This window comes from Zonotrichia albicollis, chromosome 19, assembly GCF_047830755.1.
Source record: "Zonotrichia albicollis isolate bZonAlb1 chromosome 19, bZonAlb1.hap1, whole genome shotgun sequence".
Classification (NCBI taxonomy): Eukaryota; Metazoa; Chordata; class Aves; order Passeriformes; family Passerellidae; genus Zonotrichia; species Zonotrichia albicollis.
In genome coordinates, this window is record NC_133837.1 from 4,430,898 (window position 1) to 4,458,195 (window position 27,298).

A 27,298-nucleotide genomic window follows, 5' to 3' on the forward strand; every position below is an offset into this window, starting at 1 on the left:
ATGCTCCTGTGCTGCCCCTCCATGACCTGGAAAAGCACTGGAACCTCCAGCAGCCCACTATTGTAGGAAAACTGAATTTTTACCAGAGCCTCTCAGAAAGCTTCATATTTAATACAAACACATAATTAGGTTTGTTTCCATAATTCCACCTTTCCTCTCCATGGAAGGGGTTAATATGCATTCCCAGATGATCTCTTAAGTGCAGCTCTGTGTAGTTCTTTTTTATGTTTTCCCATTAACTTGTTTTTGGGTTTTTTGGTAAAAATGCTTTTTTTCCATGTGTATTTTATTGTAACTAGCATCAGGTTTTTTAATTTTTTTAATGGAGAGACACTGTTGAGTGACTATTGTGGCTATGTTGTTTGGTTATAGCCTTTGAATGTCTGTGCCATGGGGCAGCACATCTGCCTTGGTCTGATCTTAAAGAAAGACCTTTTATTAAAATACATGAACATTTCTCTTTTTTTTAGGAAAAATAAAAAATTAAAAAAAAAATTAAAGTGGGAGGGGAGGAGGAGGAAAAAGCCCAATTAAGAAAAAAAAAATTTACTAAAAAGTTTTTTTTTTTTTTGTAACTAACTTAAATCATAGGAAATAAACTCTTGAATCAGATCTTTAATATTTATAAGCAGCAGAGCTGATCAGCCTGTTTTTGGCTATGGTTTGTAACACTTTTTATGAGCGTGGGGGTTTCTCTGCTCCTCTGCCTCCCCAGGGGCTGCTCAGGGGTGATGCTGCCTTTTGCCAACCCTCTTTTTCCAGATGTGTCCAGCAGCAGCTCTGTGATTCCAGCAGGGAATCCCTCCCCGTGGAGCTTGTCCCCTGAGGGCAGCCTGGGCTGTCTCTGGGACAGTCACAGGGTGATGCAGGACTTGGGGAGGGTTTAGGGCAAAGAGCTCTTTGCCCCCACTTTCCCTGAGTTACAAGGAAAAATTCCAGGCCAGAGAAAATGTGTTTTTCCCTTTTGAGTAAAACAGTTTCTCTGTTTTAAAACTTATACTGAAGGACCAAAGAATTCAGAATTTCACCTGTTTTGTGGCCCTTAAATTTGAACTTTCCATTGCCACACTGCACTCATGGCAGAGCAGCCTGAAGGAATTAGCACTAGACCCTTCCCTTGCCCCCACCCCATCCTCTCTCAGCACTCTCTTTGCACAAGCACATAGACTTTCTCACTTTTCTCTGGTTCTTGAAGAAACACTTCCTAAATTTAGGTTTCTATCAATTTGTTTGCTGCTTTAAAAAAACAGGAGAGGAATATTGAAATGTGAATTTATTTTCTTAAGCATCAGATGGAAAAGAGAACTTCATCTTTGCATATTTTTAGAATGTTCTGGTGGGCCATTTAAAGACAATTTCCGAACCAAATGAGGTGGGAGCAGGGGGAAGGAGCAGCATTCCTGACCCACTCCAGCAGTTGTTGCTGCCTGCTCCGTGCAGGAAGGACAAACCATAATCACAGCACTGCAGTTGAGGCTTTAGAGTCTGTGATCAGCTTTTGTATGGTGTAAAAAGAGCTGAAATAAACCTGGTGCTAATAAGTGCAGCCCCTGTCACGTACTGTCAGGCTTCCTTCTGAAGCAGGAACTCCCTTTCCAGGACACACAGTAACACAGCAGAGCTGAGGGGGCTTCACAACAAAAGTGGGGTCCACAGGGTTCCTTGGGGAGCAGCCCAGCTGAACAGCCCTGACCATGGCTGGCTCCTGCCTCCTCACACAGACTCCTGAGTGGATAATGACATTTTCCTCCCCAAATTTTTGGGAGCTTCAGAAGAGCTGACCTTGGTGATTAATTGGGCAGGTCGGACACTTCTGAGTTGAGAGCCGGGGGAAGGAGTTGTGGCTGTGTTGTGAAACCACAGCATCCTAAAGGTCAATAAACTTTTACATTATTATGGAAAACCAACCTAGAAGCAGCTGGCTTGGGACAACACTAGCCTGGGTAGATCCAGAGCAACAAGCAGGGTCAGAGCTGTAGGTGAGAGGCAGGAGGTGAAGGATTTTAGGCTGCCAGGACCACTTGGAGCTCCTCTCTGGCCTTAGGTGCCGTAGCCACGTGCCTGCAGTGGCACAGGAGGGACCCAGGAAAGGTCTCAGAGCTGGAGCACATTTCCTAAAGCCGATCCCACCCCTGGGGGTCCCTGCAGCTGATCCCTGCTGAAGGGTTTTACACTTTTGTACATCTCTGAAGCTGAACCTGAGCCACTGGCAAGGCTTGTGCAGCTGAGACAATGAAGAGAATTCCTTACCCTGGGAGGAAGCCCTTAACACTGAATGGACTCAGTCACCCCTTGCTGTTCCCCCAGCCTCTGAACCTCCTCTCTTCCTCCTTTTCCCCTATCTGAGAAGGAAGAATATTACCAGTGTTTTCCTCCAGAGTTATTATAATCCTTGGAGTGATGGCCAACAGCAAAATAGATGTTACTGATGTAAAACCTAGTATTTTAAAGGTGAAGTATTCCTGCAAAGTAGTGACTGCATTGGAGAGATTTCTGGGGCTTCCCCACTCTGTAGCTTCCAATGTTAAAACAAAATAAATACAGTATACATTTTAAAAAAATAATAATAATACACACTGCAGTATTTCTGGTGGCAATTCTTGCCCAGTCCCTTCCCTGCTTTCCCCAGGAGGAAGGGCACTGGGCAGAGGCGCCCCTAGTCCGTGTAGAAGTTGGCAGAATGGTGATCAGTGGTGTAAAACGTGTTGTTGATTCCATGTATAGAACTGTGATTTCAGCTGTCGTTCTCTCGTACTCTGTAAATATGTGTTTTGGCTGTCGGAAACCTGGTTTAGACTCTTTTCTTGGCAGAGTGAATTTGCATGTGGGGCTGGAAAGAACTCAATCTGTGTCACAGTTTCCAAGGGCAGGATGGATTTTTTTTTTTTTTTAGACGACAATAAATTTTTATTTTTTTGCTAAGAAAAAAAAATACAAACTGAAGCGGTGTGTGCGTGTGTGTGTGTGCCCGGGTGGATGTGCAGCCCTGGGCTCTGCTCTGGGCCCTGGGAGGGTGGAGAAATCTGGGATTTGGAGCCCTCAGAACAACAGATCCAGGGCCAATTTTCACACAACCAAGAATAATTTCTCTCTGAGCTCCCTTCCCTTTTCAGGGTGTTGAAATTCACTTTCCTGGTGGAGGTGTGGTGAAAGAGAGGGAACATCAATGCAGTGTGGTTAAGGTGGGGCAGAGACCTCTTTGGAAGTGGCAAATCCAAACATTTCTCACCCACATTTTTGGTCTGGACATGGATTTATGTCCTGGAAGAGCCAGGCTGTGCAGAGGTGAGCTGTGCCTGCACAGTGGATGCAGTGTTTTGTGTTTTGGCACCCAGAAGAACACACCTGGCCTGTGGATCCAAGAATTACCTGTTAATTAATTTGGTCTAATTAATGCTTCAAAGATGCATCAACCACTTCCCATTAGTCCAACCACAACAATAATCTGAATGGGCCCATTTGTATTGCAGATTATTGGTAGCACAATAAAATCAGTAGATCTAAGTGCCAGCCCCTTCCCTCTTGTGTTCTGGCCATCTGCCTGTGTGAGGTTCTTCACCAGGATTAGGAGGTTGATGATGGAGATTTCTTCCTCTTTGTCATGCTTGCATTTGCTAGGAGCTGGTTTTGTGTGCTTCAAGCTTTATTTTTTAATGTTTGGGCTGTTCTCCTGCTCCATGGGGTTAGTTGTGCTCTGACTGATTAAGGTTTATTAGTCTTTCTCTAAAAGATGGGATTTCTTTTGGGGTGGGAGAAGAGCCACACCACTGCCTGTAGCTGAGCAAAAATTCAGCTAAAACACCTTGAATAGTTAATAGCTTGTTGTGCAAACAACCTCAGAAGAGAGGTCAGCCTGTGCCACCTGCTCCCTGGGACACACCTGGCTGCTGGCAGCCCAGGGCAAGGTGGGATTTTTTAAAAATAGCCAAAAATTAGTTCAGACCATATTCAAACGTCCAGCCTCGTGGAGTAAACCTCATAATAAAGCATGAGGTGGCTGCCAGCAGGTGCCAGCCCCAGATGGGTGCTGGACCCATCTGAATGACACCCCAGACAGCATCCCCACAATACCAGCCCCAGCTCTGGAATATTATTTCTCTGCACTAAAACCTAAGCCAGCAAATGGCTTCCTTGAGAGCCCGCAGTGCCTTAATCCCTCCTGCTGTGGGCTCTGTCACACAGATAGCAAAGGAGCTTTTTCCTTTTCCCACCCCCACATCCAGGATTTGACCTGAGCTGACCCAGAGGCTGCTCTGCCCACCAGGGAGCAGCTGGTGCTCAGGCACTCGGGACGGGAGGGGGATGCTTTTAATTCCCTGTGCCTGGCAGCTCCCAGGGACCTGCTGCAGCTCCAACACGGCCACCTTCATGCAGGGGGTGGGGGTAGAGGGAGCTCCAGGTGTATAATTAGTAATAATTGCAGGGAAAACAAGCTCCAAAAAACCCAACAAATTGTTAAAACCACCTGCCTCGTCTGGCATTTTTAGTATCATACTGGGTCACCCCACATGGATGCACCCTGCAGAGTTTCCCACCACTTGCAGAGGGACCCAGGTCCCTGGCACAGGCTGGGAGTGATGCCAGGGACCTGCACCCCATGCCTGGGCTGTCAGCTGCCCAAAATGCCTCCTGGTTTGGCTGCCAGGGCTGAGATGCTCTTTATTGCCAGCAAGATCCCAGGCTTCTGGGAGGTCAGTGAAATTGGTGGTAAAATTGAAAAAAAAAACCAAAGAGACACAAGAGCCATACACATTTTAAAAAAGGAGAAATTCAGTAGCTCCCACCAGATCTCAAATGCCTTGTCCCACCCCACTGTGCTGCTGCCCCAAAGCACACAGCCCACGCACCAGCTTTGTGGCTTCTCATTTAAAATAAGAGGCTTATCCACAAGAGAATGAGGGGAAAAAGAAATGTAAAAATTTAAAGAAAAACCAAAACTGAAGGCCGGTTTGGCCATGGCTGTCCCCAGTCTGAATCAGTCGTGTTGCAGACAGGAGGGCTGGGGACACAGCCAGGAGATGCAGCACTGGCAGTGACAAACTCCAGAGGGACGGACAGGGACAGCCACACTTCCACATCCCTCGTGTAGTGTTACTAGTCCAGGCAGGCAGGCAAAGAAATCCCCTCCAATGCACCTGCCCACCCTCCCTGGCTCATGGAGCATTGCAGCCCAAGGTTGGAGTGAGCTGGGTGCTGGGAGCTGTGCTGGGCAGGCACAGGGACCCCTCTGTCCCCACACTCCCTGCAGATGCTTCTGGCTCCAACACCACCAAAGTTCCCCTTTCAGGGCCATCTTCCTGCCCCTCCTTCACTCTGTCTCCTTGGACTGCTTGGCTCGTTGCTTGCGGAGCTTGACGAAGGCTTGAGCTTCTTTGTCCCTTTTCCTGGACGCCAGCAGCTGCAGGATCTCATCTGCCAGAGGAGAGGGCAGTGATGGTGGGAGATGCTCCCCACAGCCCCCTCCCCGCTCTGCAGGGGCTGTGGCACCACGTACCCGAGGGCTTGGGGTGCGTGAGGGGCAGCCGGGTCTGGGGCACCCGTCCCATGTCAGCCTCGTCCTCCTCCGTGTCGAGGCCGGGCAGGCGGCACAGGGGGAAGAAGGCTTCGCCCTCCAGGTCGTTGGAGCCCAGCACGTCGTAGTCAAACACGGTGAGCAGCAGACAGGCCCCTTCCTGCCGGCACTTCTCGGGGGGGATCAAGCTGCAGGGCCGTGGGAGGCAGAGGATCAGCCCATCACATCCCATCACATCCCATCCCATGCCCTCGGGCCCTTCTGTGCTCCACGGGCAGCCACAGCCCCACAGTGACCCAAAACCCTCTGAGCCCAGGGCCCCAGCACAGCCCCACAGTGACCCAACCCCTCAGGGCCCAGGGGCCAGCACTGACCCAAACAAACCCCTCAGGGCCCCAGCACAGCCCCACAGTGACCCAAACCCTCAGGGCCCCAGCACAGCCCCACAGTGACCCAACCCCTCAGGGCCCAGGGGCCAGCACTGACCCAAACAAACCCCTCAGGACCCCAGCACAGCCTCACAGTGACCCAAACCCCTCAAAGCCCAGCACAGCCCCACAGTGACCCAAACCCTCAGGGCCCCAGCACAGCCCCACAGTGACCCAAACAAACCCCTCAGGGCCCCAGCACAGCCCCACAGTGACCCAAACCCCTCAGGGCCCAGCACAGCCCCACAGTGACTCAACCCCTCAGGGCCCAGCACAGCCCCACAGTGACCCAAACCCCTCAGGGCCCCATCACAGCCCCACACTGACCCAAACCCCTCAGAGCCTAGGGCCCCAGCACAGCCCCACAGTGACCCAAACAAACCCCTCAGGGCCCAGCACAGCCCCACAGTGACCCAACCCCTCAGGGCCTCAGCACAGCCCCGCGCCCTCCTCGCTGTGTGGGGGCCCCCCTGCACACGGCAGCTCCTGGAGCAGCAGCCCCATGGCAGAGGCTCCCTGAGCGGAGCCTGAGGGGGCTACTTCTCCTGAGGGGCTGTGGGGACGGGGGCCCGGTGGGTGTCAGCCCCTACGTACAAGTCGAAGGCCTCGTCGAAGAGCGGGTGCAGCTCGTTCCTCTTGCACTGGGTGGTCCGAGCCACCACCTCGGGGAACTCGTGCCGGGGCTCCAGGGTGAGCTGCACGAAGGGGTCGCTGGAGCCTGGTGGGGTGCAGACATCAGACCCCTCCGCTGGCCCCTCTGCCCAGGCATGAACCCAGCCGGGGGGCTTGGACACACTGGGGGTTGTGCGGGGGGCTCAGGGCAGCCTCACCCCGACCCCCAGCCCAGCCCGGGCTCCCGGAGGGTGCGGGAGCATCCCCGAGCCTGCCCGCACAGCGACCGGCCGGGCTGGCTGCAGGAGCAGTGACCTCTCCTGGAGAGCTCCCCGAACGACAGCCGGACCCGGAGAAGGTCGCTGCTCACCCCGGAGTATTTTTTTATCTGCGACTGCTTTGCATGATGAAGAAAAGCTGCCTGCCCTGGCTGCTGGCTTGTGCCACAAACAGTGAGACGTGGGCACTTTGTCCTGCATGGTCCTGCCTGCCACATCCCACTGAACCAACCAGAACCAGCGCTATAACCCCCCTTTTCCCCCAAATCCACCTCTTCGGATAAAAAAGCAAATCAAGACAGAGTCCAAGCATTGCCAGCATCTCTCCTGACTGGAGCATACCAGGGACCCTGGGGACCAAGGACAGGGGCCCTGGGGCTGCCCTGCTCACCCACACCCACCGTTGGAGTCCAGCGGGATGAGGTTGGTGGCATTGAGCACTTCCACGTGGAGTTTCTGCTCTGAAGGCCGGTACAGAGCTTTGATGGTCACGGCCCCGTACTTCTCTGAGCTCGTGTCCAGCTGGGCAGTTGGGCACAACAATAAGGATGCTGTCCTTCATCCCCGTCACAGGAATTTTGGGGAATCCTCTGGGATGCATTGAGCCCTCTCCTGCTCAACGCTGTGGCAAAACAGCCCCAGGACTGGGAGGGTGGTGGGGAAATTCCCCATTTCCACAGGCAGGGCCTGTGAGCAAGGGTAGGACTTGGGAAGGGGCTGGGAGCAGCATCTGGAGTCCTACCTGCTGCTGGATCCTATTGCTGAAGTATTTCTGGATGAGTTTGCGGCTGCTGGTGGAGCAGAGAGCCAGGTGAGCCTCCAGCGTCTGTGGGGAGGGGCAGAGGTGATGGTCAAGCACATGGACAGGTCCACAGCCTGGGGATGTCCTCCCTGGCATCCCTTCCTCCCACAGGAACACACAGGGACCCCCCCCATCCCCATCTCCATACCCTGAATGTTGCACTGTGGAGGGTCTCCAGCGGCAGCCCGCAGCCCTCGGCGTGGAAGCACCGCTCCAGGCTCTGGGGACAAGGATGCTGTCAGCCACCAACCAAACCCCTGTCCTTGGCAGGGACCCCCCACCTCCCCTTGGTACCTTCAGGGCACAGAATAGCCTCTGGCAGTGCTGGACCGAGGGCACCTGCGGCCCCCGAGCTGCTGAGAGCACGGACAGGGTGTGGTGCCACAGGAGAGTGAGGAGGCTGCAGGGGAGAGGGAGGCTGTGAGCAGGATCCAGAGGCTGGGCTGCAGGGATGGCCTTCAGCTAAAGGGCTCTGCCAAGCCCCAGAAGGAAGGGCCTCATCCTGCCAGCCCTGAAGTGGGATGGCACCAAGTCCCATGGAGCTGAGGAGATGCTGTCAGGGATGGTGACTCTGGTGGCCTCTGCCACAGCGCATCCCAAGTGCCCTTGTCACCTTTTGAAGTTCTCCTGGACCAGATGCTCATTGAGGTACTGCAGCTCCGACTCCAGGAACTTCATGAGTGGGATGATGGACTGCAGAGAGAAGAGAGGGCATTGGGGAGGGCAGGGGGGCATCCAACAGGGCACAGCAGGCCAGGGAGGATCGATTGCAGTGAGAGGACAGGGCACTGGGGAGGGCAGGGTGGGGTATCCAGCAGAGCACAGAAGGCCAGGGAGGATCCCAGAGAGGCTCCTTCCCACACAGGCAGGCTGTGCCTGGTGTGGTTCTGCCACTGGCACGGGCATCAAGCAAAGGCTGTGGAGCTCTGGGCTCCATCACTGGTGTATCCTGTGCCCCAGAGAGCAGGGATGGACAGAGACAGAGGCACCCACCAAGCAAGCAAAGGCTATCCATGGCTGCCCAAAATGATGGTCCAGGAGGGGCTGGACCAGATACTTACATCCTCAGGCTTCTGGGTGTCACTGGAAGATGAGAGCTCCTGGATGTGTCTGGCAATGCCCTTTTCCAGCTGCCAAGGAGAAACGCAGGAGGAGACTTGGACTTTGTCCTCTACAGCAGCCTCCCCATGCCCAGCTCCACCTTGTCTCCATCCCAGGAGCATTATGGGCTTCAGGACACCTTGGGTGAAACTGCCCTAGGCCAGGTGAGGACCAAGGGGGAATCAGTGGCAGGTGGTCACCTTGGTAGCCAGGGCTTGCACCACGTCCCGGACCTCGTGGTCCAGGCAGGCCACGGTGCTGTCGAGCTGGTTGTGCAGAGCGTTCTGGATCTGCTGGGGCTCGATGATGCCCCTGGTGCGCTGCTCCAGCTGGGCCCAGGCCAGCTGGGACGGCAGCTTCAGCATCTGCAGCCGCAGCTGCTCGATGTTGTTCACCACGATGCAGAGCTGGGGGAGGTAGGTCTGCTTCAGGGTCCACATCCCCTGGAGCATCCCACATCCCCATCCCTGAGACAATCTCCATCATTATTGCCATCCCACATCCCCATCCCTGAGGCAATCTCCATCGTTATTCCCATTCCACATCCCCATCCCCAAGGCAATCTCCATCGTTATTCCCATTCCCATCCCACATCCCCATCCCCAAGGCAATCTCCATCGTTATTCCCATCCCACATCCCCATCCCTGAGGCAATCTCCATCGTTATTCCCATCCCCCATCCCCATTCCCAAGGCAATCTCCATCATTAATCCCATTTCCATCCCACATCCCCATTCCCATCTCCATCCTCATCCCTAGTCTCATCTCCGTCACCATCTCCATTCTCATTTTCATCCTCACCTGTGTCCCCATCCCCATCCTGCTCCCCCTGCTCACATCATTTCCTTCCTGATTTTCCAGGATTATGGCTTTTGATGGCCAACTGTGGAACCCAAACTGGGGATGTCAGCTGGGTTCTCAGCAGCTCAGCTCCCTCTTTGTCCAGACACCAGGGCCAAATCCTGCCCTTCCTGGAGCAACCAGGACAGGTTCCAATACCAACCTTGTTGGCCCCCTCGCCCTCGTTCTGCTCACTCAGGGACAGAGCCTCAGCCCTCTCCTTGATGAGCTTGCAGTACATCAGGGAGATCTTGCACATGTCCTGCAGGGCAGAGAGGAAACCAGCAGGAGTGAAATAGGCAACAGGAGGATCACTGTGGGCTCAGAGAATCCCATCACTGGGAGTACTGGCTCCTTCAAGGAGACACATCCCCAAGAGGAGGAGGAGGAAACTCCAGGTGCTGGTGCCCAGCTGCACAAACCTCCAGGAGGTTGACCATGATCATGAAGGCTTTCTCAGGGTCTGGCCAGTTGAGCTGCTGCCAGGTTGTCACAATCTGGGCGTAGCAGGTGGACAGGTCAACAGTGGATGTGCTGTGCTTGTGGTACCCGAAAGGCTTCAGCTGAGAGGCAGAGAAGGCACACACAGCTTGAAAAGGGAGATGCCATCCCAGAGAGCAGAGCTGCTCCTTCACTTTAAGGCTCTCTAGCCCATCATCAGCTCCTTATACCCCAATATATCATCCCACAACCACTTTGGAGAGTGGAGGAGATGAGGATGGATGGAGCAGCACAAGCAGCACCCTGCTTCCCTCCATACACCCCCCAGTGCTGCTGGACCCCACTAGGAGCAGCCATGGCTGTCTTCCCTCCCCTCTCCAGAGAGGCTGGAAGCAAAGGGGATTCTCACAGCAGGGTCCAAATGCAGATCCAAGGGTCCAAGGGCTGCCAGGGAGCAGTGAGGGAAGGGACACAGGGACATGGTGTGGGGCCAGGCTGGGTGGGATCAGCTGGCCCAGGGGACCATGTACTTTGTTATTTGGCAGAGGAAGCAGGCTGCTCCTGGGCTGCCAGAGGCACCTGTGGTGGTGGCAGTGCTGTGAGCCAGGCCCAGCAGCAGGGCATGGAGGGCAGCTGCAGTGTCCCCAAAGGGAGGAGGGCGATTTCTCCTCCCCACATTACCTGGTCCATCTGGATGGCTCTCTGGGCCCTCTCCAGCGTGGTGGTGTAGGCCTTCTGCAGCCACAGGGGCAACGCTTCCTCAAACCACTGGTGGAAGTTGCTCAGAGCCAGAGGTCCATCCCTGTGGAGGAAGGCATCCCTGTGGAGGTTCTCCAACCACACAGCAGTGGCACAGGACTGTCACCCCTCCTGCTCTCACACCAACCCCAGCCAGGGATCAGCCCCAAACCCTCTGGTGATGCTCCCATTGACACCAGGCACCAACAGCCTGCTCTGCCTGCTGTGCAGTTAGTGATGAAGGATCTGGAGATCCTCTCAGCTGACTGCTGGATCCCTCCCTCTGGCACCTCTCCCCTCTGAGGCTGGATACCTGCTTGGGAGGGAGTCCTTCATCTGATAGAGCTCCTGCAGTTTCCTGTAGAGATCAAAGAGGCTCTCGGCCGTGGGCCTGGACATGCTGCTGTCCACCTTGTGCAGCTGCTCCTGGACATGCTCTGCCACCTGGATGGGAGCAAGGCCAGGGGGGACACAGTGAGGCCCGGCCAGGAAGGCTCCTTCAGGAGTGAGGGTCAGCTCAGGGCACTCCTCTTCCCTTTGGGTGGCATTTCAGGAGATTTGTTGGGTCAAACAGTCCCCATAGTCACTCTATGGGCACACGGGGGGAGTTTCTCTTGCTCCCTTTCCAAGCTTGCAACAAGGAGTTGCCACCTGAAAGGTGGCCAAGAACCTCAGCCTGGCTTTAGACTTTAGTCTCCTGAGGGCAGAGCAGCCCAGGCTTGCTCACCAGGCTCTCCAGCTCCAGGTAGGCAATGGAGAAGATATTCAACTTCAGGTTGCTGCAAGAGAGAAAGTGGATTCAGGAGCCTGCCAGTCCCAGGCCAGCAAACCCTGGAAGGCCATGTCCTGGGTGAGGCCAGCACAGCCCTAAGGGGCAGAGGTGGGACCAAAGATCCCACCTGGGGAGCCCAAGGGCCAAGGAATGAGGCACCAAAGGGCCCTGCCACTCTTGAGCCCAGGGAAGGTGGATGGGGGTGAGATCAAGCACTGAAACCTACGTGCTGAACAATTTATTCCAGATCTTTTGGCACTGCTTGAGATCTTCTATCACCTCCAGGAGGAGCATGGACAAGGCTTTGCTATTCTCCTCTATGCTCTGCAAAGGGAAGAAAAGCTTGTTTTGGATGCTCAGACATTCTGAGGTGACTTTATTATGTTGGAGGGACAGAGATGGGAACTGACCTTCACCATGGGCTTGAGGTGCTGCTTCTGCATGTGGAACCACTCTGTGGTGCCTGACTGCAAGAGAGGAGTCCTGGTGGGATGGCAGGGAAGCAGGAGGAGCAAAGCCAGCTCTGTCACCCCCTTCACTCTCCCTGTCCCCTGGGTGAGGGGAGAACCTGTTGTGGGAACCACAGGCTGGGGCCACCAGGTTGAAGGGGCAGGTATTTCCCATGCCATGGTGATCCATGTGGATTTGCTGAAGTGTGGGCATTGGGCAGGGGGTGGAAGGAAAGGGAGACCCACAGGGTCCCACCCTGCAGGGGTTGGGGTGGGTGAGACCCCAGTACCTTCAGAGCTGTGGAGACCATCTGGGGCAGGTCAGGGCTGGGTGTGCACAGCTCATGGAAAGCTTTGGTTTTGCACATCTGGACAAGGACCCTGCAAAGTGAGAGCCTGGAGTGAAGCCCAGCCCCTGCCATCAGAAACAAGCACCTCTCCCCTCACAGACCCTGCCCAAAGAGCCTTCCCCTCCCAGCAACGTCCCCACAGGGAGCCCAGGATGAGGGAAGGCACAGGACAAGTGTCACAGCAGCCTCGACAGGGGAGAAAGGGCTCACACTGAGTTTTGCCAAACTCAGGGGTTTGTCCTGAGCCACAGGACCCCACGTGCAGCTGGCAGCAGTGACAGACTCACCGCAGCAGCGACTGGAGCCTCTCCGTGGACCTCGGGACAGAGAGGGGGAAAATGATGCGGAACCTACGGATGAGGGAGACCCCGTAGGTCAGCAGGGACTGGAAGGACTCGGCCAGCTCTGCCTTCTGGGGACAAGAAAGGAAACATGCACGGTCCTCCTCAGTCACAGGCAGATGCTGGCAGGAGCACAGAGGAGGGAGCTGCTGCTCCCATTCCTTCCCAGCCTCCTCCAGGGATGGGAAACAAATCCCTGATGTCTCTGGTAGCTTCTCCCTGGAGGGACTGAACTGAGCTTTGTGCTTAAACCTCATTGCTATGCATGGAAAATGCAGTGTCTCAGCAGGGTGCAGGGATGCTCTGGGAAAACAGGCTGGGAGCAGCAGAAATTGGGTCATATTTAAGTTTTGTTGTGATTGACCTGATGGCAGGGATGGGGGAGAGGGATGTCAGTGCAAAGGGTAAGGGGCTGCCCACAGAGAGGGACACAAAACACTGGGAAATGCCCTCCAGACAGCCTGGCACCCCTGTACCCCACAGCCTCCTGCCCCAGGGGCTCTGGGAGGGGAGGCTCAGGGTTGGGTGCCTGGGGTGCTTTTAGGGGTTCCTGGCAGGAGAGGCTCAGGTTTAGGGGTTCCTGGGAGGAGAGGCTCAGGGTTGGGTCCTGGGGTGCCCTTAGGGATTCCTGGCAGGAGAGGCTCAGAGCTGGGTGCCTGGGCTCCTTTAGGGGTTCCTGGCAGAAGAGGCTCAGGGTTGGGTGCCTGGGGCACTTTTAGGGGTTCCTGGCAGGAGAGGCTCAGGGCTGGGTGCCTGGGCTCCTTTAGGGGTTCCTGGGAGGGAAGGCTCAGGATTGGGGGCCTGGGGCAGTTTTAGGGGTTCCTGGGAGGAGAGGCTCAGGGTTGGGTACCTGGGCTCCTTTAGGGGTTCCTGGCAGAAGAGGCTCAGGGTTGGGTGCCTGGGGCAGTTTTAGGGGTTCCTGGGAGGAGAGGCTCAGGGTTGGGTGCCTGGGGCACTTTTAGGGGTTCCTGGCAGGAGAGGCTCAGGGTTGGGTGCCTGGGTTCCTTTAGGGGTTCCTGGCAGGAGAGGCTCAGAGCTGGGGGCCTGGGCTCCTTTAGGGGTTCCTGGGAGGGGAGGCTCAGGATTGGGTGCCTGGGGCAGTTTTAGGGGTTCCTGGCAGGAGAGGCTCAGGGTTGGATACTGGGGTGCCTTTAGGGGTTCCTGGCAGGAGAGGCTCAGGGTTGGGTGCCTGGGTTCCTTTAGGGGTTCCTGGCAGGAGAGGAAGGGTTGGTGCCTCATCTCCCTGATCCCTGCCCTCACCTGCTCTGGCCTCAGGCGCTCCTGCACCCAGCGGTACTCGATGCTGGTGATCTGGTGGAGCAGGCAGCTGCTGTTGAACTCCAGGCTCTGGTAGAGTTTGCTGTAGGCCAGCCACTGCCTGGGGAGGAGGGAGGGCTGGGCTGAGCTCCCAAGGCTGGGGGACACCCAGGAGCCAGCCACAGTCACAGCTGGGGGCACAGGGGGCACCCAGGGAGCAACACCTGAGCTCAGGGGACAGAGCAGCTGTGGGGAGAGGGTCCCAGCAAGGCCCCAGGTGCTGCCCTGGGGTGCCCTGGGTGTGGGGTACTCACGCCATGTCCTGGTGGAAGTCAGAGAGGTCCTTCTGTGTGGCGTGCAGGTACAGCACGGTGCTGGCGTGGCTGCTCAGCTCCCCGTCCCAGGAGGTGCTGCCAGCCTGCAGGAGGGGAAGGGGGAGGAATGTGTCCTGGAGCAAAACAGGATGAGGAGGACGGGCACCATGGGGGGTGTCACAGACATATTTTATGACAAATCCTTTCCTTAGGATTTTTTCTCCTGAGAAGATGAGAGGCCTCAGGAACAAAATGTAAACAATGGTTATCTGCTGCTGTGGAATGCAACAGGTGCATCTGGGATTGGTCTCATGTGGTTGTTTGTAATTAATGGCCAATCACAGCCCAGCTGACTCGGGTTCTCTGAGCCACAAACCTTTGTGATCATTCCTTTCCATTCTTAGCTTAGCCAGCCTTCTGATGAAACCTTTTCTTCTATTCTTTTAGTACCGTTTTAATATAATACATAATAAAATAATAAATCAAGCCTTCTGAAACATGGAGTAGGATCCTTGTCTGTTCCCTCTTCCTCAGACCCCTGTGAACACCATCATTTGCAGGACTGGTAGCCCCAGCAATGTGCCAGGCATCCTCCTGACCCTCATTCCCACCACACAGTGAGTTGGGGTGTGGGCTGCAAAGGAAGGCCTCCCCAGCCCAGCTGCTTCAGCTGCTGGTGGCAGCCCTGCTGGTACCTGGTGCTGCAGGATCTCGTGGGACACCAGCTGCTGCAGGAGGTGGCGGTGCACGGTGTAGCTCGGCTGTGTCCGGCTGCTCGTGGTGGCCCTCTGCAATGACACAAGGCAGAGACAACCATCAGCTGCCTGGACATGCAGGGACACTGCCACAGTGGGGACACAGGGCCCAAAAGGCAGGGCTGGAGAGCCAAGGGCTGTGGGTGCACCAGGAGCAGGGTCCTGGTGCTGGCACTGAGCTCAGGGCAGGGCCCAGCACCTGCACACCCTGTGCTGGCACCTGTGGCCCCCAGACAAGCCCAGGGGACAGGCAGCTGTCCCATCCTGCCAAGGCAGTGGGAAGGACCTTTCCACATCCCATCCCACCTTCTTGTGTGTCAGCAGGAACTGCAGGTGACAGTGTCCCCGCTCGGGATAGGTCTCTGTCCGTGGCTCCAGCTGGTACCACTGGTCATCCCAGCAGTGCAGGTCCTGCAGGCACAGAGGGACAAGGGGTTAGCCCTGGGCAGCCTTCTCAGGAGAAGGATCTCGTTCAGAGACCAGAAGCGTTCATGGGGCAGGAAGATTCAGCATTGGATTTAAAACACAGGATGTGCAGTGACTGAGGGTGTTGGAATGACTGCGGCCCAGGGAGAGCCTGTGGCTCTGAGACGGGATCCTGGATGTGCCACAGGGCGCTGCCACAGGGCTGGGATCCTGCCAGGATCCTGTGTGGATCCTGCCGGGATCCTGTGTGGATCCTGTGTGGATTCTGTGTGGATCCTGCCAGGATCCCGTGTGGATCCTGCCCGGACCCCGGGAGGTTTCCCCGGGGAAAGTCCTGGGCAGTCCCTCGGGGGAGGGGAGGCAGGCAGGGCTCACCTTCAGGCGAACCACCACGTTCCCCAGGAAATCGTCCTGCCCTTTGTCTTTGCGAGCATCTTTAAAGATCCTGGAAGGCACAAAGAGCCGAGGGGGTGGGAAGGTGCCTGCAGCAGTGCCCCGGCCGTGCGACACAGACCTGCTGCCCCTCTCCCTCCTTCCAAGGGTGATTTATAAAACCCAGCAGGCAAAGAAGCATTTTCCACCCCTCTTTCCTCAGCAGCCCTGGGGCCACACCAGCACCAACCTCTTGAGGCCGTGCAGGTCCGTGAGCTCCCCCAGTTTGTGCCGCATCGACTCCACCACGTCCGAGTCCCTGCGAGGATGGAAAAACAGAGCAGGGAATTGCAGTGACGGTAGAGAGGGAAAGCACAGGAGCAGGGACGTGTCAGCGTTGAGGCCACCCCCAAACCCAGCCCAAATCTGCAAGCACGTGGGTCTCCATAAATTAAAGCAGGGTTTAGGAGCAGCCCTGCCTGGGCACAGCCAGCCTGGCTTTTCCTGCTGGCACAGGTCACATCCTGCACTGAGCATTGCTCCTCGGAGAGTGATGGGAAAGGGGTGCTCAGCTGGCTTTGGAGCCTTTAAAAAAGCCCTAGATTGAATGCCAGGAGGCAGCACCCCTCGGGCAGGTCCTGGGCTTACGGGGATGCTGTCACTCACCACATGTCCAGGTGGAAGCTGGCTGTCTCCACATCTTTAAACTCCCTGCAAGGCACCAGGGGATGCTGTTATTCCAGTAACACGGGAATGGTGAGCCCCCATCCCCAGCCAAGAGCCCTGGCCATGCCCTGCATCCCCCAGAGAGCAGAGCCAAGGGGTGGGGGTGGATTACAGGATGAAGGTCTCGTTCCACACTGGGCTGAGGGTCTGGTTTATGACTTGGGTGCGATGGATTTGGTCCTCAGGGATGAGGTCTTTGACCACAGCCTTCATCCTCTTCTTGTGGTCGGGGTGGGCTGGCTCCTGGCTCCTGGTGTCGATGCCCAGCAGGCAGTATGGGTCACTGAGCCCTGCAGGGACAGAGCTCTGGGCATTCCCTCGGCAGCAGCAGCTGCCCCTCTTCCCACAGGACACCCCCCCTCCACTTACCACTGACATCTTTACCCAAAATTCCCTTGGCTTCCTTCACAGTGGCTTTCAGGCAGTAAATGGGGCTCTGGAAAAATGAATAAACAGACATTAATGTGAGGGGGCTGTCATTACAAGCAGACATGAGACAGGAGACATCTTTTAATTAAAAACCTTTCGTTAGAATTTTTCCTGCTGAAGCTGAGAAGCTTCAGGAAAAAATGTAAACAATGGTTATCTGCTGCTGTGGAATGCAACAGGTGCATCTGGGATTGGTCTCCTGTGGCTGTTTGGATTTACTGACCACTCACAGCAGAGCTGGCTCTCGCTTTCTGCCGGGACACAGACCTTTGTTATTGATTCCTTTTCTATTCTTAGCTTAGCTGGCTTCTGAGAACTTTCTCTCTATTCTTTTTAGTATAGTTATAATGTAATATATATATCACAAAGTAATAAATCAAGCCTTCTGAACATGAGGTCAACATTCTTGCCTCTCTCTTCATCCTGCAACCCTTGCAAGCCCTGTGACGGGGGTCACCAACCCTGAGAGGAAGGATCAACCCTGCATGGAAGGATGGGGCTGGAGCAGGACCCTGCCATCAGCTCCCACCCAAGCAGTGACAACCCCAGGGCACCCCAAATCCCCACCCCAGGGGCTCAGGGGCACTGCAGCCCCCCAGCTGCACCCTGGGGACACTGTACCTCCAGCTCCATGACCTGCTGCATGATGACTGCGTGCTCCTCTGCGTCCATGCCAAAAGCCTGTGTGGATATTGGGGCTGGTGATGGATGCTGCCCTGTTAACAGGGGCTGGACAGCAGCCAGGGGCTTCCCTCTGCTCCCTGGGAGCCAGCAGCAGCCCAAGGGGAGAGGAGAGTGGCTGAGTCCAGCAGGAAGGCTGGGGAGCAGCTGAAAGCTCTTGAGGGAGAGCCTTCTTCCCACCATCCCCAGCCTAAGATAAACACTTCTCCCCAGGGCTAATATTTCCCAGCCACAGGATGCTCCCAGCCCTCCAGCTGCATGCTGCTGCCACATCTCTCATGGTGCTTGCTAAAAGCTCCCTCTGAGTGACCCTCATGATTATTGGCTCCAAACAACCAGAGAGAAATTGTGTCTGGTGGGGGTCAGGGCAAGTTCTGCAAGGTGGGATGGGGCACTTCCACATCCTGGCACATGGAAAGCCCAACCTAACTCAAAGCCCAACCTAGGTCTGCTGGTGGATAAAACCAGCACTGGGAGATAAAAGAAACAGTGGGAAGGATTCCACTGATCAGTGAACGAAAAAAGATATTTGCTTTTACAAATAAACTTCAGGTTTGTTGATAAACGAAATTAGACATTGAGAGATGAAAGAAACAATGGGGAAGAAAACGCCCTAAATTCTGTAAGAATTAGAAATGAAAAGGGAGGGTTGTACATTAATATTCTCAAGTTTGAGGGTTGTATATATTCTCATGTTGAGGGTTGTACATTAACATTCTCAAGTTTGCAAGCAGAAGTTTGTTATTCAGCCTCCTGAGAACGTTGTGATCTCCAGCGTAAATCAAATCCCTTTAAACACTCATGAGGGAGCTTGGGGCATAACAGACCCCTACCACCCCTGCAGCTGGGAGGGTGGGCATGGCAGGGGACAGGTTTTGGGGAGCCTGTCAGGAAGGGGCTGCACCTTCTGCACGTAGGAGTAGAGCTCCTGGGAGTCCCCGACGTGCTGCTGCTCGGGCTTGCCCAGGCGGTGCCGGATGGTGTAGAGAACCTCCTCGTAGAGCAGGGCCAGCTGTGGGGACAGGGTGACACCTCCCATGGGGACAGCCAGCAGAGATGCCCCAGGAGCAGCAGCATTTCCATGCAAACCCAGGAGCAGCAGGATTTCCATAAAAACCCCAGGAGCAGCAGGATTTCCATGCATTCCCAGAAGCATCAGGATTTCCATGCATCCCCAGGAGCAGCAGGATTTCCATACATTCCCAGGAGCAGCAGGATTTCCATGCAAACCCAGGAGCAGCAGGATTTCCATGCAAATCCCAGGAGCAGCAGGATTCCCATGCATTCCCAGAAGCAGCAGGATTTCCATAAAAACCCAGGAGCAGCAGGATTTCCATGCAAACCCCAGGAGCAGCAGGATTTCCATGCAAACCCAGGAGCAGCAGGATTTCCATGCATCCCCAGGAGCAGCAGGATTTCCATGCATTCCCCAGGAGCAGCAGGATTTCCATGCATTCCCCAGGAGCAGCAGGATTTCCATGCATTCCCAGGAGCAGCAGGATTTCCATGCAAACCCCAGAAGCAGCAGGATTTCCATGCATTCCCAGGAGCAGCAGGATTTCCATGCAAACCCAGGAAGCAGCAGGATTTCCATGCAAACCCAGGAGCAGCAGGATTTCCATACATTCCCAGAAGCAGCAGGATTTCCATGCATCTCCAGGAGCAGCAGGATTTCCATGCATTCCCCAGGAGCAGCAAAATTTCCATGCAAACCCCAGGAGCAGCAGGTTTTCCATGCAAACCCAGGAGCAGCAGGATTTCCATGCATTCCCCAGGAGCAGCAAAATTTCCATGCAAACCCCAGGAGCAGCAGGTTTTCCATGCAAACCCAGGAGCAGCAGGATTTCCATACATTCCCAGAATCAGCAGGATTTCCATGCATCCTCAGGAGCAGCAGGATTTCCATGCAAACCCCAGGAGCAGCAGGATTTCCATGCAAACCCAGGAGCAGCAGGATTTCCATGCAAACCCCAGGAGCAGCAGGATTTCCATGCACTCCTAGGAGCAGCAGGATTTCCATGCAAACCCCAGGAGCAGCAGGATTTCCATGCATTCCCAGGAGCAGCAGGATTTCCATAAAAACCCCAGAAGCAGCAGGATTTCCATGCATCCTCAGGAGCAGCAGGTTTTCCATGCATTCCCCGGAGCAGCAGGTTTTCCATAAAAACCCAAGGAGCAGCAGGATTTCCATGCATTCCCAGGAGCAGCAGGATTTCCATGCATTCCCAGAAGCATCAGGATTTCCATGCATTCCAAGGAGCAGCAGGATTTCCATAAAAACCCCAGGAGCAGCAGGATTTCCATGCAAACCCAGGAGCAGCAGGATTTCCATGCATTCCCAGAAGCATCAGGATTTCCATGCATTCCCAGGAGCAGCAGGATTTCCATGCAAAGCCCAGAAGCAGCAGGATTTCCATGTATCCCTCAGGAGCAGCAGGAATTCCATGCATTCCCAGGAGCAGCAGGATTCCATGCAAACCCCAGGAGCAGCAGGATTTCCTCCCCAAGCTCCATGCCAGGCCCTGCCACCCCCTCCAGGGCCACCAAGGGCCACCACGGTGGGGCCACACCCTCGTACCTCCTCCTTGGAGAAGCGGTGGGACAGATCCATCTGGGGAGAGAAAGGAGCAGAGAGGTTTCCCATCAAGGGCATGGTTTGAGGAGGAAGTCGTGGCCGGACAGGGCAGGGCAGCCAGGGTGGGGTGGCATCACCCAAAGGATGCTGTGACACCCCATGGCTGAGGGACAATGTCCCCCATCACCCACCAGCAGGGCAGCACGGGGGGCTTCACCCCCAAGTCTCATGAATTGAGGAGGGGGCTGTGAGGGTGCGAACAGCAGCTTGGGGTGACCCCCAAGCAGGCACCTGTCACCCCCAGAACCACTCACTCCAGCAGCACCAGGCTGGAGGGCAGAGAGCTGAGGGACAGAGCACGGTGAGGAGCTCCAGGCTGGGCAAGGAGATGCCAAAAGGCACCAGGATTTGGGGCACTGCTCCAAATCTCTGACAGCTGCAAAGGAGCACTGCTCATCCCCCACGTGAAGGATGCCCAGGACAGCTCTGACTGTCCAAACAGGAATTAAATCTGAGTGGTGACAGTGCCAGAGGAAGGGAACTGGAGTCCCTGTGCCATCTGTTACTGGTCCTGGCACTGGAGCCTCTGGGAGTACAAGGGGGTCACACCAAAAAATGCAACAGAAGACTTTAAAATGAGTTTGGGCTTTTCTGGGCCGAGGGGGGTTTGCAGAGCATGGTCTGCAGGGCTTGTGCCAGGATGGAGGTGATGGATGGATGGATGGATGGATGGATGGACGGACAAATCCTACCTCTGGGTCAGCCCAGGCCCCAAAGTGACCTTAGAAACCCCTAACAGAAAAAAATAAACCACCTCTGAGCTTGAACATTAACATTTGCTTATGGCAAATCTAGGGCTGGCATAATCCCCCGGCCATCTGGACTGAATTCAACCCTTCCAGCCCTGGCGAGTTTAACCCTTGAGCTGCTTCTCTCCCACCTGCCTCCACATCCCTCCTTGTACCCTCTGCTGCCTGCTGGGGCTCTGGTGCCCCAGCAGCCCCCTGTGCAAGGGCCCTGTTGCACTCAGGAGGTGCCAGCCTGGTTCCATGCACCTTCTGCTGCTGCTGGCACTGTCCTGCCTGTGCCAGGGCACGGGGGCACGGCCCCATCCCAAACCTTTCAGATCCCCTCAGTCAGTGCTGCCCCATTGCGAGCTCACAAGCACAGAGGGGACAGAAAAAGCACTTTATTTCTCTGCTGCTGTTATTTATTATCAGCAAAACACAAGCATCTGTTCCTCACCCAGCAGTGGGGTAGCCCAGGAGGGCAGGGGGAGGAATCCCTGCTGCTTTTGGGGCAGCTCCTGCTGTTCCATTCTGCCTGGACACAGTGGCAGCTGGATCCCATGTGCACACGGGACTGGCTAAGCTAAAGCTGAGCTGAGCCACCAGGACGTGTTTAGTGCTGCTAATCCTCGTGCCAAGAGCCCAGCTCAAATCCAGGGGTGTTGTTCAAACCCAGGTCTGGATACAGCCCCCAGCATGAGCCAGCCCAGCAGCTGCAGCAGAGGGGAGGCAGCAGGGACGGGGGTGCTCAGGAGGGGGGACAAGTCCCTGGGAGGGGACAGCCCCGGGACGGACAGACAGACCCGGGACGGACAGACAGCCCCGGGACAGACAGTCCCTGGACAGACAGACAGACCCGGGACAGACAGTCCCTGGACAGACAGACAGTCCCTGGACAGACAGACAGCCCCAGGACAGACAGTCCCTGGACAGACAGACAGCCCCAGGATGGACAGACAGCCCCAGGACAGACAGCCCCAGGACAGACAGACAGCCCCAGGACGGACAGACAGCCCCAGGACAGACAGCCGCAGAAGAGACAGACAGCCCCAGGACAGACAGACAACCCCGGGACAGACCATCCCAGGACAGACAGCCGCAGGAGAGACAGACAGCCCCAGGACAGACAGACAGCCCCAGGAGCCCAGCATGGGGCATTGTGCCCTTTGCTCCCAGCAGCACCGGGCAGAGCTCTGGCTCCCATTTCCCCAGGACAGACACACAGACACGGGGCCCAGAGGGAGCTGGTCACTTTGAGATGGCCTGGAGCAGGGCGTGGGGGCAGCTGTGGCAGCACAGAGCCCAGAGGGGCTCACAGGGACCCTCAGTGGGGGCTCAGAGCTGCAGCTGACCCCGTACTCACTCTGGGGTGCCCATTTACCCAGGTAGGGACCCCCCCTCTCTCTGTCACACCCAGGCCTTGTTCCTTTCCCCCCTCTTTTCCTCCATTCCCCTTTTACAGCCTCAGCACCCAGCGTTGTCCCCAAGTCCCCTGGGCACAGCCACCCTGACCTGCCTGCTGCCATCACCCCCCAAACACCTCCCTGTGACCCCCTGAGCTCCAATGCACCCCAAACAGCTCCCCATCATCCCCCCCTGAGCTCCAATGCACCCCAAACACCTCCCCGTGATCCTCTGAGCTCCAATTCCCCTCAAACACCTCCCCATCATCCCTGAGCTCCAATGCACCCCAAACACCTCCCCGTGACCCCCTGAGCTCCAATGCACCCCAAACACCTCCCTGTCACCCCCTGAGCTCCAATTCTCCTACCTCGGGGCTCTCCTCCCCGGGGAGGGTCCCCGGGGGGCTCTGGCCTGCAGGATCCATCTGGGGCAGGCTGAGCGTGGGGCAGGGCTGCAGCTGTGCCTGCAGCTCGCTGCTCACGGGAGGAAACCACAGCCCTTATCAGAGCGTGGCCATTTTAACTGAGCGGAAACGAGCTCGGGGCTCCTCGCTGAGCTCCCCGCGACGCAGGCGCCCCCCCTGGCCCTGATCCTCAGCACCTCCCAGCCCTGCTCCCCAGAACCTTCTGGCCTTGCTCCCCATCATTTCTCGACCCTGCTCCCCAACCCTGCTCCCCATCATCTCCTGGCCCTGTTCCCCATCATCTCCTGGCCCTGCTCCCCACCCCTGCTCCTCAGCATCCCCAGCCCTGCTCCCCAGTGAGAGCAACAGCAGATTTGTCTTTACAAACCAGCTGTGGGTCTGCTGGGAGATAACACCAGCTCTGGAAGGTAAAAGGAACAATGGCAAGGATTCCACTGATTGATGAATGGAAAATGATATTTGCTTTTACAAATAAACTGCAGGTTTGCTGATAAATGATATTAGACATTGAGAGAGAAAAGAAACAATGGGGAAGAAAAATCCCTAAATTCTGTAAGAATTAAAAACTAAAAGGGAGGGTTGTAAATTAGAGGAAAATCTTCAGTATCAGGAAGTCTGAACCTCTCAAGTACCTCAGCCAATGGGGAAAGCGAGAAAGGAAACTGGGATAAAAAGGAGGCTGCGTCCTCCAAAAATTTGAGAGACCCCAGGGGAATGCCCCATGGCCTCTCCCTTTATTCAAATAAAGTAAAAGGACTCTGTCTCCTTTTTGGACATAAACCTCTGGTGTTTGTGGATTAATTTTCCTAACACCAGCACCCCCAGCCCTGCTCCCCAGCACCGTGGGGACTGTGGAACACACATAGCATGGGGACAAAAGGAAGGTCCCTGCTATCACTTATGAGCAAGGAACTGGGAGCAAGTGTGTAGCCCCACATTTCTCCTCAAAGAGAAAAGCAAGGCACAATTCTTCCCAAGAATATTTCTGGGTTTCGCATTCTCTGAACATCAGAGAAAGAAAACACAATTCTTATCATTTGCTGTGCTGTGTTTGTGCCAAAGCAGAATGCAACATGGAGATTGTTTACCCACAGTGATGGTGTTTTGTTTCCTTGGCCTGTCAGGGCCAGGTGTGTTTGTGTGTGTCAGGATTGTCACTGACAGTGACAAGATTCTGTGCAGGGTTGAGTGCTTGGCAGGTTCAGTTTTAGATGTATAGAATACTATAGTATAATAAGATAATTAATTAGCCTTCTGATAAGATGGAGTCCTCCTCATCATTCCTCCTTCATGGGGGCCCTCGCAGCATTCAATACAAGTGGAGAGAAACAGTCCTGAGAAAAAAGCCCAGAGGGGAAGGGGGTGATGGAGAGGATTATTGAAGGCAGCACGAAGGGTCTGGGCTCTGATTTTGGGATCGTTCATGCCCTGAGAGCAGAGGCAGGGGCCTGGCAGGAAGCCCTGGGTGTCTTCAGCCCCAGGGGAAGGGGGATTTGAAACCCCATGCAAAAGCTGCAGGGTGAGAAGCCCTTGCAACACTCAGGAGAGTTGCACAAGGTTGGGCTGAGAACAGACGCAGTGGAGAGCCAAGAACAGCACTCAGAAAGGGCCTGTGACCTTTTCCCAAACGGGCTGTCCAGAAAGAGCTGCTTACTGAGAAAAAAGCAGAAAGAAATGAAGTGGAAATCTTGTTCCTTATCTCAGCTTTCATTCTTGTAAACACTTTATCAGACTGCAGCTTGCCAGGCAGTTGCCCTCCCCTGGCAGATCCTTATCAGGATGCTCTCACTGATAACAAACTGGGTGGGGGAAGGCTTGGCTGGGCACCAGGAGATGGCCAGGGGCAGAGCCAGCGTGCTCCTGGGTGTGTTGTGTCTACAGGAACAGCTCCTGGGCTTTGGAGGAGCTGTTGAGCTGCACAAGCCTTTGCTGCTCACGGGCAGACCCAGAGCCTGGGGAAGGACAAGGACGTCAGGCCCTGCTCAGTGTCACTGCTGGGTTTGGTGGCACTGCTGGGTTTGGTGGCACTGCTGGGGCTGCTGAGGAGCCACAGGCCCTGTGCAGCAGGGCAGGGACTCCCCAAGGGGGGGGGGGGGTTTGTGTTCCCCACACCTTTCTGGCCCAAAAGCCGTAAAAATAAAAGATGTTTCAGATGCAACGCAGATGGCAGTGGCTCCACACTGGGATCAGTGGCACTGTGCAGGCACTCAGGGGTTTGTGCTGAACCCAAACAGGAAACCATGGCCATGGAAACTGCACTGGAAAGTTTGTGTCCTCAGCAGCAGAGAAGGACTCAGCGTGAACCAGCACAGAGCCCCACAGCACAGAGCTGGCTCAAGCAGGGCTGCAGGAGGATGCTGGCAGAGCATGAGGGCAGGCAGCCAGTCCCTCCCAGCCTTGCACTCATCCACTCCTCTAATTGAGGCAGGTTGCACTCTTTTAATTGCTTTGAGAGAGACACAACCTCCCTTTGCCCTGGAGCCCTGTAAGAGCAGCTTAATGGCAAAAGGGATTCCCTGAAATTGTGGGACCAGGAGATGGAGAGAGGGCTGAGAGCAGAGGCAGGGGGTTGATGTGGGGGGCAGATTTTCTTTATCCAGGTCAGCCAGTACAGGACAGGGGCCAAGAGGGGCTGCACAGCATAAAAACACAGAATTTCCAGGAGCAGGGGGATGCCAAGGTGATTTACAGAATAAAAATCCAGAGCTACAGTGAGACACCCAAAAGCTGAAATGCACTCCTGAGATTTTTCCGCCTTGTCCCCTGAGGTCTGAAAAAAGCTGCTTGTTCCACTTCTGCTCTCTCCCCTGTCAGGAGGGTCTGGTAACTGTCCCCAGAAATTGGGTGTCCCAAGGAACTGGGCTTCAGAACCCCTTCTTGTGCCCTCCCCAGCTTGGCACTGGAGCCACCTCCTCACCCCCACATGCTGAGGATGCCCCTTCCCTCTGCTGTCAGAGATGCTCAGAGGTGCTCACCCAGCCCTGCCAGCCCAGCCTTGGCTTTATCCAACCTTTTTCCATTGGCTCACCTTGGGCAAAGCTCCAAAGCATCTCCTGCCTCACTGATGGGGGGGATGTGGTGGAGAAGCTGATGCCTGTCCCGTGACACACACAAATGCAGTTTATTGATCTGGGACATCAGGTCTCTGCTCCCTTGTAAAATGTTGTTAGTGGGAGCTAGAGAAAAGTGCAGAGTGGCCTTTGGAAACCGTTGCTGTCATCTTTGCTTTTAGCTTTGATTGCAAAAGCAAAATCTGGCCCAGCAAACAGCAACCCCAGAGGTAAAGGCAGGACATGGACTCAGCATCCTTGAGCTGCTCACATCTTTCACTGTTCCTTGCCAACAAAAAATAACAGCAGTCAGGATGTCTCTTGCCTCAACCAGCACAGAAAGAACAGAGAGAACAGCTGAAAGAGTTAATCAATCCTCAAATCCACTTCTCTCCTCCTTGTAGCACTGGAGAAGTAAAATCCAGCCATAACTATTGCAAAACATCAGGCAGTGACCCTCCAGCCAGGAGCTGGTGGCTGGGCTGGGGTTGTGCAGGCTTTAGAAAGCAAAAGTTCAGCTGCAGTGTGGAAGTGTCTGTTTGAAAGCCCTTTCCCCAGCTGGGCACTGCACTGGGCTGCAATGACCACTGGAAATGCTCAGGCACAGCCCAGCAGGGTGGGAGCACAGAGCTCCCAGCAGAGCCAGCAGGGTCCCTGGGCACGACTCTGTGCAGGGATCACCTCTGTGGGAGCCAGGGCAGAGCTGTCTGGGGATCAGCTCTCCAAAGCAGCAAATATCCTTTTCTCCCTGCGTTTTACCAGCAGCCACCTGTTCCACAAAATACCAGTGACAAAAACCCCAGAGCTCCAGTATTTTCCCCTCCAGTTACTCCTTGTCCAGGAAACAATGAGAGAAGCCCTAAAAGCAGCTCCAGAACGAGTGAGGATTTCTGGTTAGTAGAGACAATCCTGATAAACTCCATTCCCCACGCTGGCAGGCAATTAGCAAAACATCCCAGACATCCAAGGCAGGACTTTCCAAAGGGAGGGAGATGGCATTTCCCAAAACAGCCCCTGCTTGCCATGCTGTCAGTCTGCCTCCCTAAATAACCAACATAGATATGCACAATGGGAAGCCTTACATTCCTTTTAAAAACAAATCATTTTTAAAAACAAGTCATCCTAAAGGCAGACCCTTTATACCTGTCCCCAATATAAATAAGTCCACAGCTCACTTGTGAATGGGGCTATAGGTGCTGCTGAGAAAACAGATCTCCAAAGAACAACATCATCACCTTATTTACAGGGAATTGTCATCCCCTCAAAGGAAAACCTGCCAGGAAAGAGCCCTCCACCAGCACTAACAGTGGTTTATCTCCTACCTTCTTGATCCTGAAGCCGCAGCCTGGCCTCACTCTTATCTCTCGGATGGAAATGGGCAAATAGTCAAAAAACTGATTTCAACATGTCCCTCCCTCACTTCTCCTTTAAGC

At 55.1% G+C, this 27,298-nt stretch overlaps 1 protein-coding gene across 3 annotated transcripts; it reads right to left on the reverse strand.

Annotated features, from left to right (window-relative positions):
* Positions 1–1,640: 1,640 nt before the first annotated feature.
* Positions 1,641–27,298, reverse strand: UNC13D (unc-13 homolog D). 3 transcript variants are annotated; one of them, XM_074555119.1, is made up of 33 exons: positions 22,759–22,949; positions 20,952–20,991; positions 20,203–20,235; positions 18,529–18,636; positions 17,565–17,624; positions 16,884–16,950; positions 16,627–16,804; positions 16,455–16,499; positions 16,039–16,107; positions 15,792–15,861; positions 15,297–15,401; positions 14,931–15,023; positions 14,236–14,339; positions 13,925–14,042; positions 12,611–12,735; positions 12,264–12,354; positions 11,935–11,991; positions 11,751–11,848; positions 11,480–11,531; positions 11,066–11,196; positions 10,696–10,816; positions 9,996–10,136; positions 9,737–9,835; positions 8,934–9,140; positions 8,694–8,762; positions 8,246–8,325; positions 7,927–8,032; positions 7,781–7,852; positions 7,573–7,656; positions 7,232–7,352; positions 6,535–6,658; positions 5,495–5,700; positions 1,641–5,412 (listed from the first exon to the last, which is right to left on the reverse strand). In XM_074555119.1, exons 3-33 carry the CDS (start codon positions 20,233–20,235, stop codon positions 5,309–5,311), a joined length of 3,138 nt encoding a protein of 1,045 aa, XP_074411220.1. In that variant the 5' UTR covers positions 20,952–20,991; positions 22,759–22,949; the 3' UTR covers positions 1,641–5,308. The 3 variants fall into 3 exon arrangements, with proteins under 3 accessions (XP_074411220.1, XP_074411219.1, XP_074411218.1); XM_074555118.1 differs by lacking the exons at positions 20,952–20,991; positions 22,759–22,949 and adding an exon at positions 27,188–27,298; XM_074555117.1 differs by lacking the exon at positions 20,952–20,991 and having other exon boundaries at positions 22,759–22,965.

What these genes read in the sequence shown, in the direction of transcription:
- UNC13D (XM_074555117.1), bottom strand. Translation starts at nt 22,815, where the DNA reads ATGGATCCTGCAGGCCAGAGCCCCCCGGGGACCCTCCCCGGGGAGGAG. An exon ending in GACTTCCACCAGGACATGGC is followed by an intron (nt 14,043 to 14,235) that starts GTGAGTACCCCA and finishes CCTCCTCCCCAG; the next exon opens with GCAGTGGCTGGCCTACAGCA. An exon ending in ACCTGGAGCTGGAGAGCCTG is followed by an intron (nt 11,197 to 11,479) that starts GTGAGCAAGCCT and finishes GCTCCCATCCAG; the next exon opens with GTGGCAGAGCATGTCCAGGA.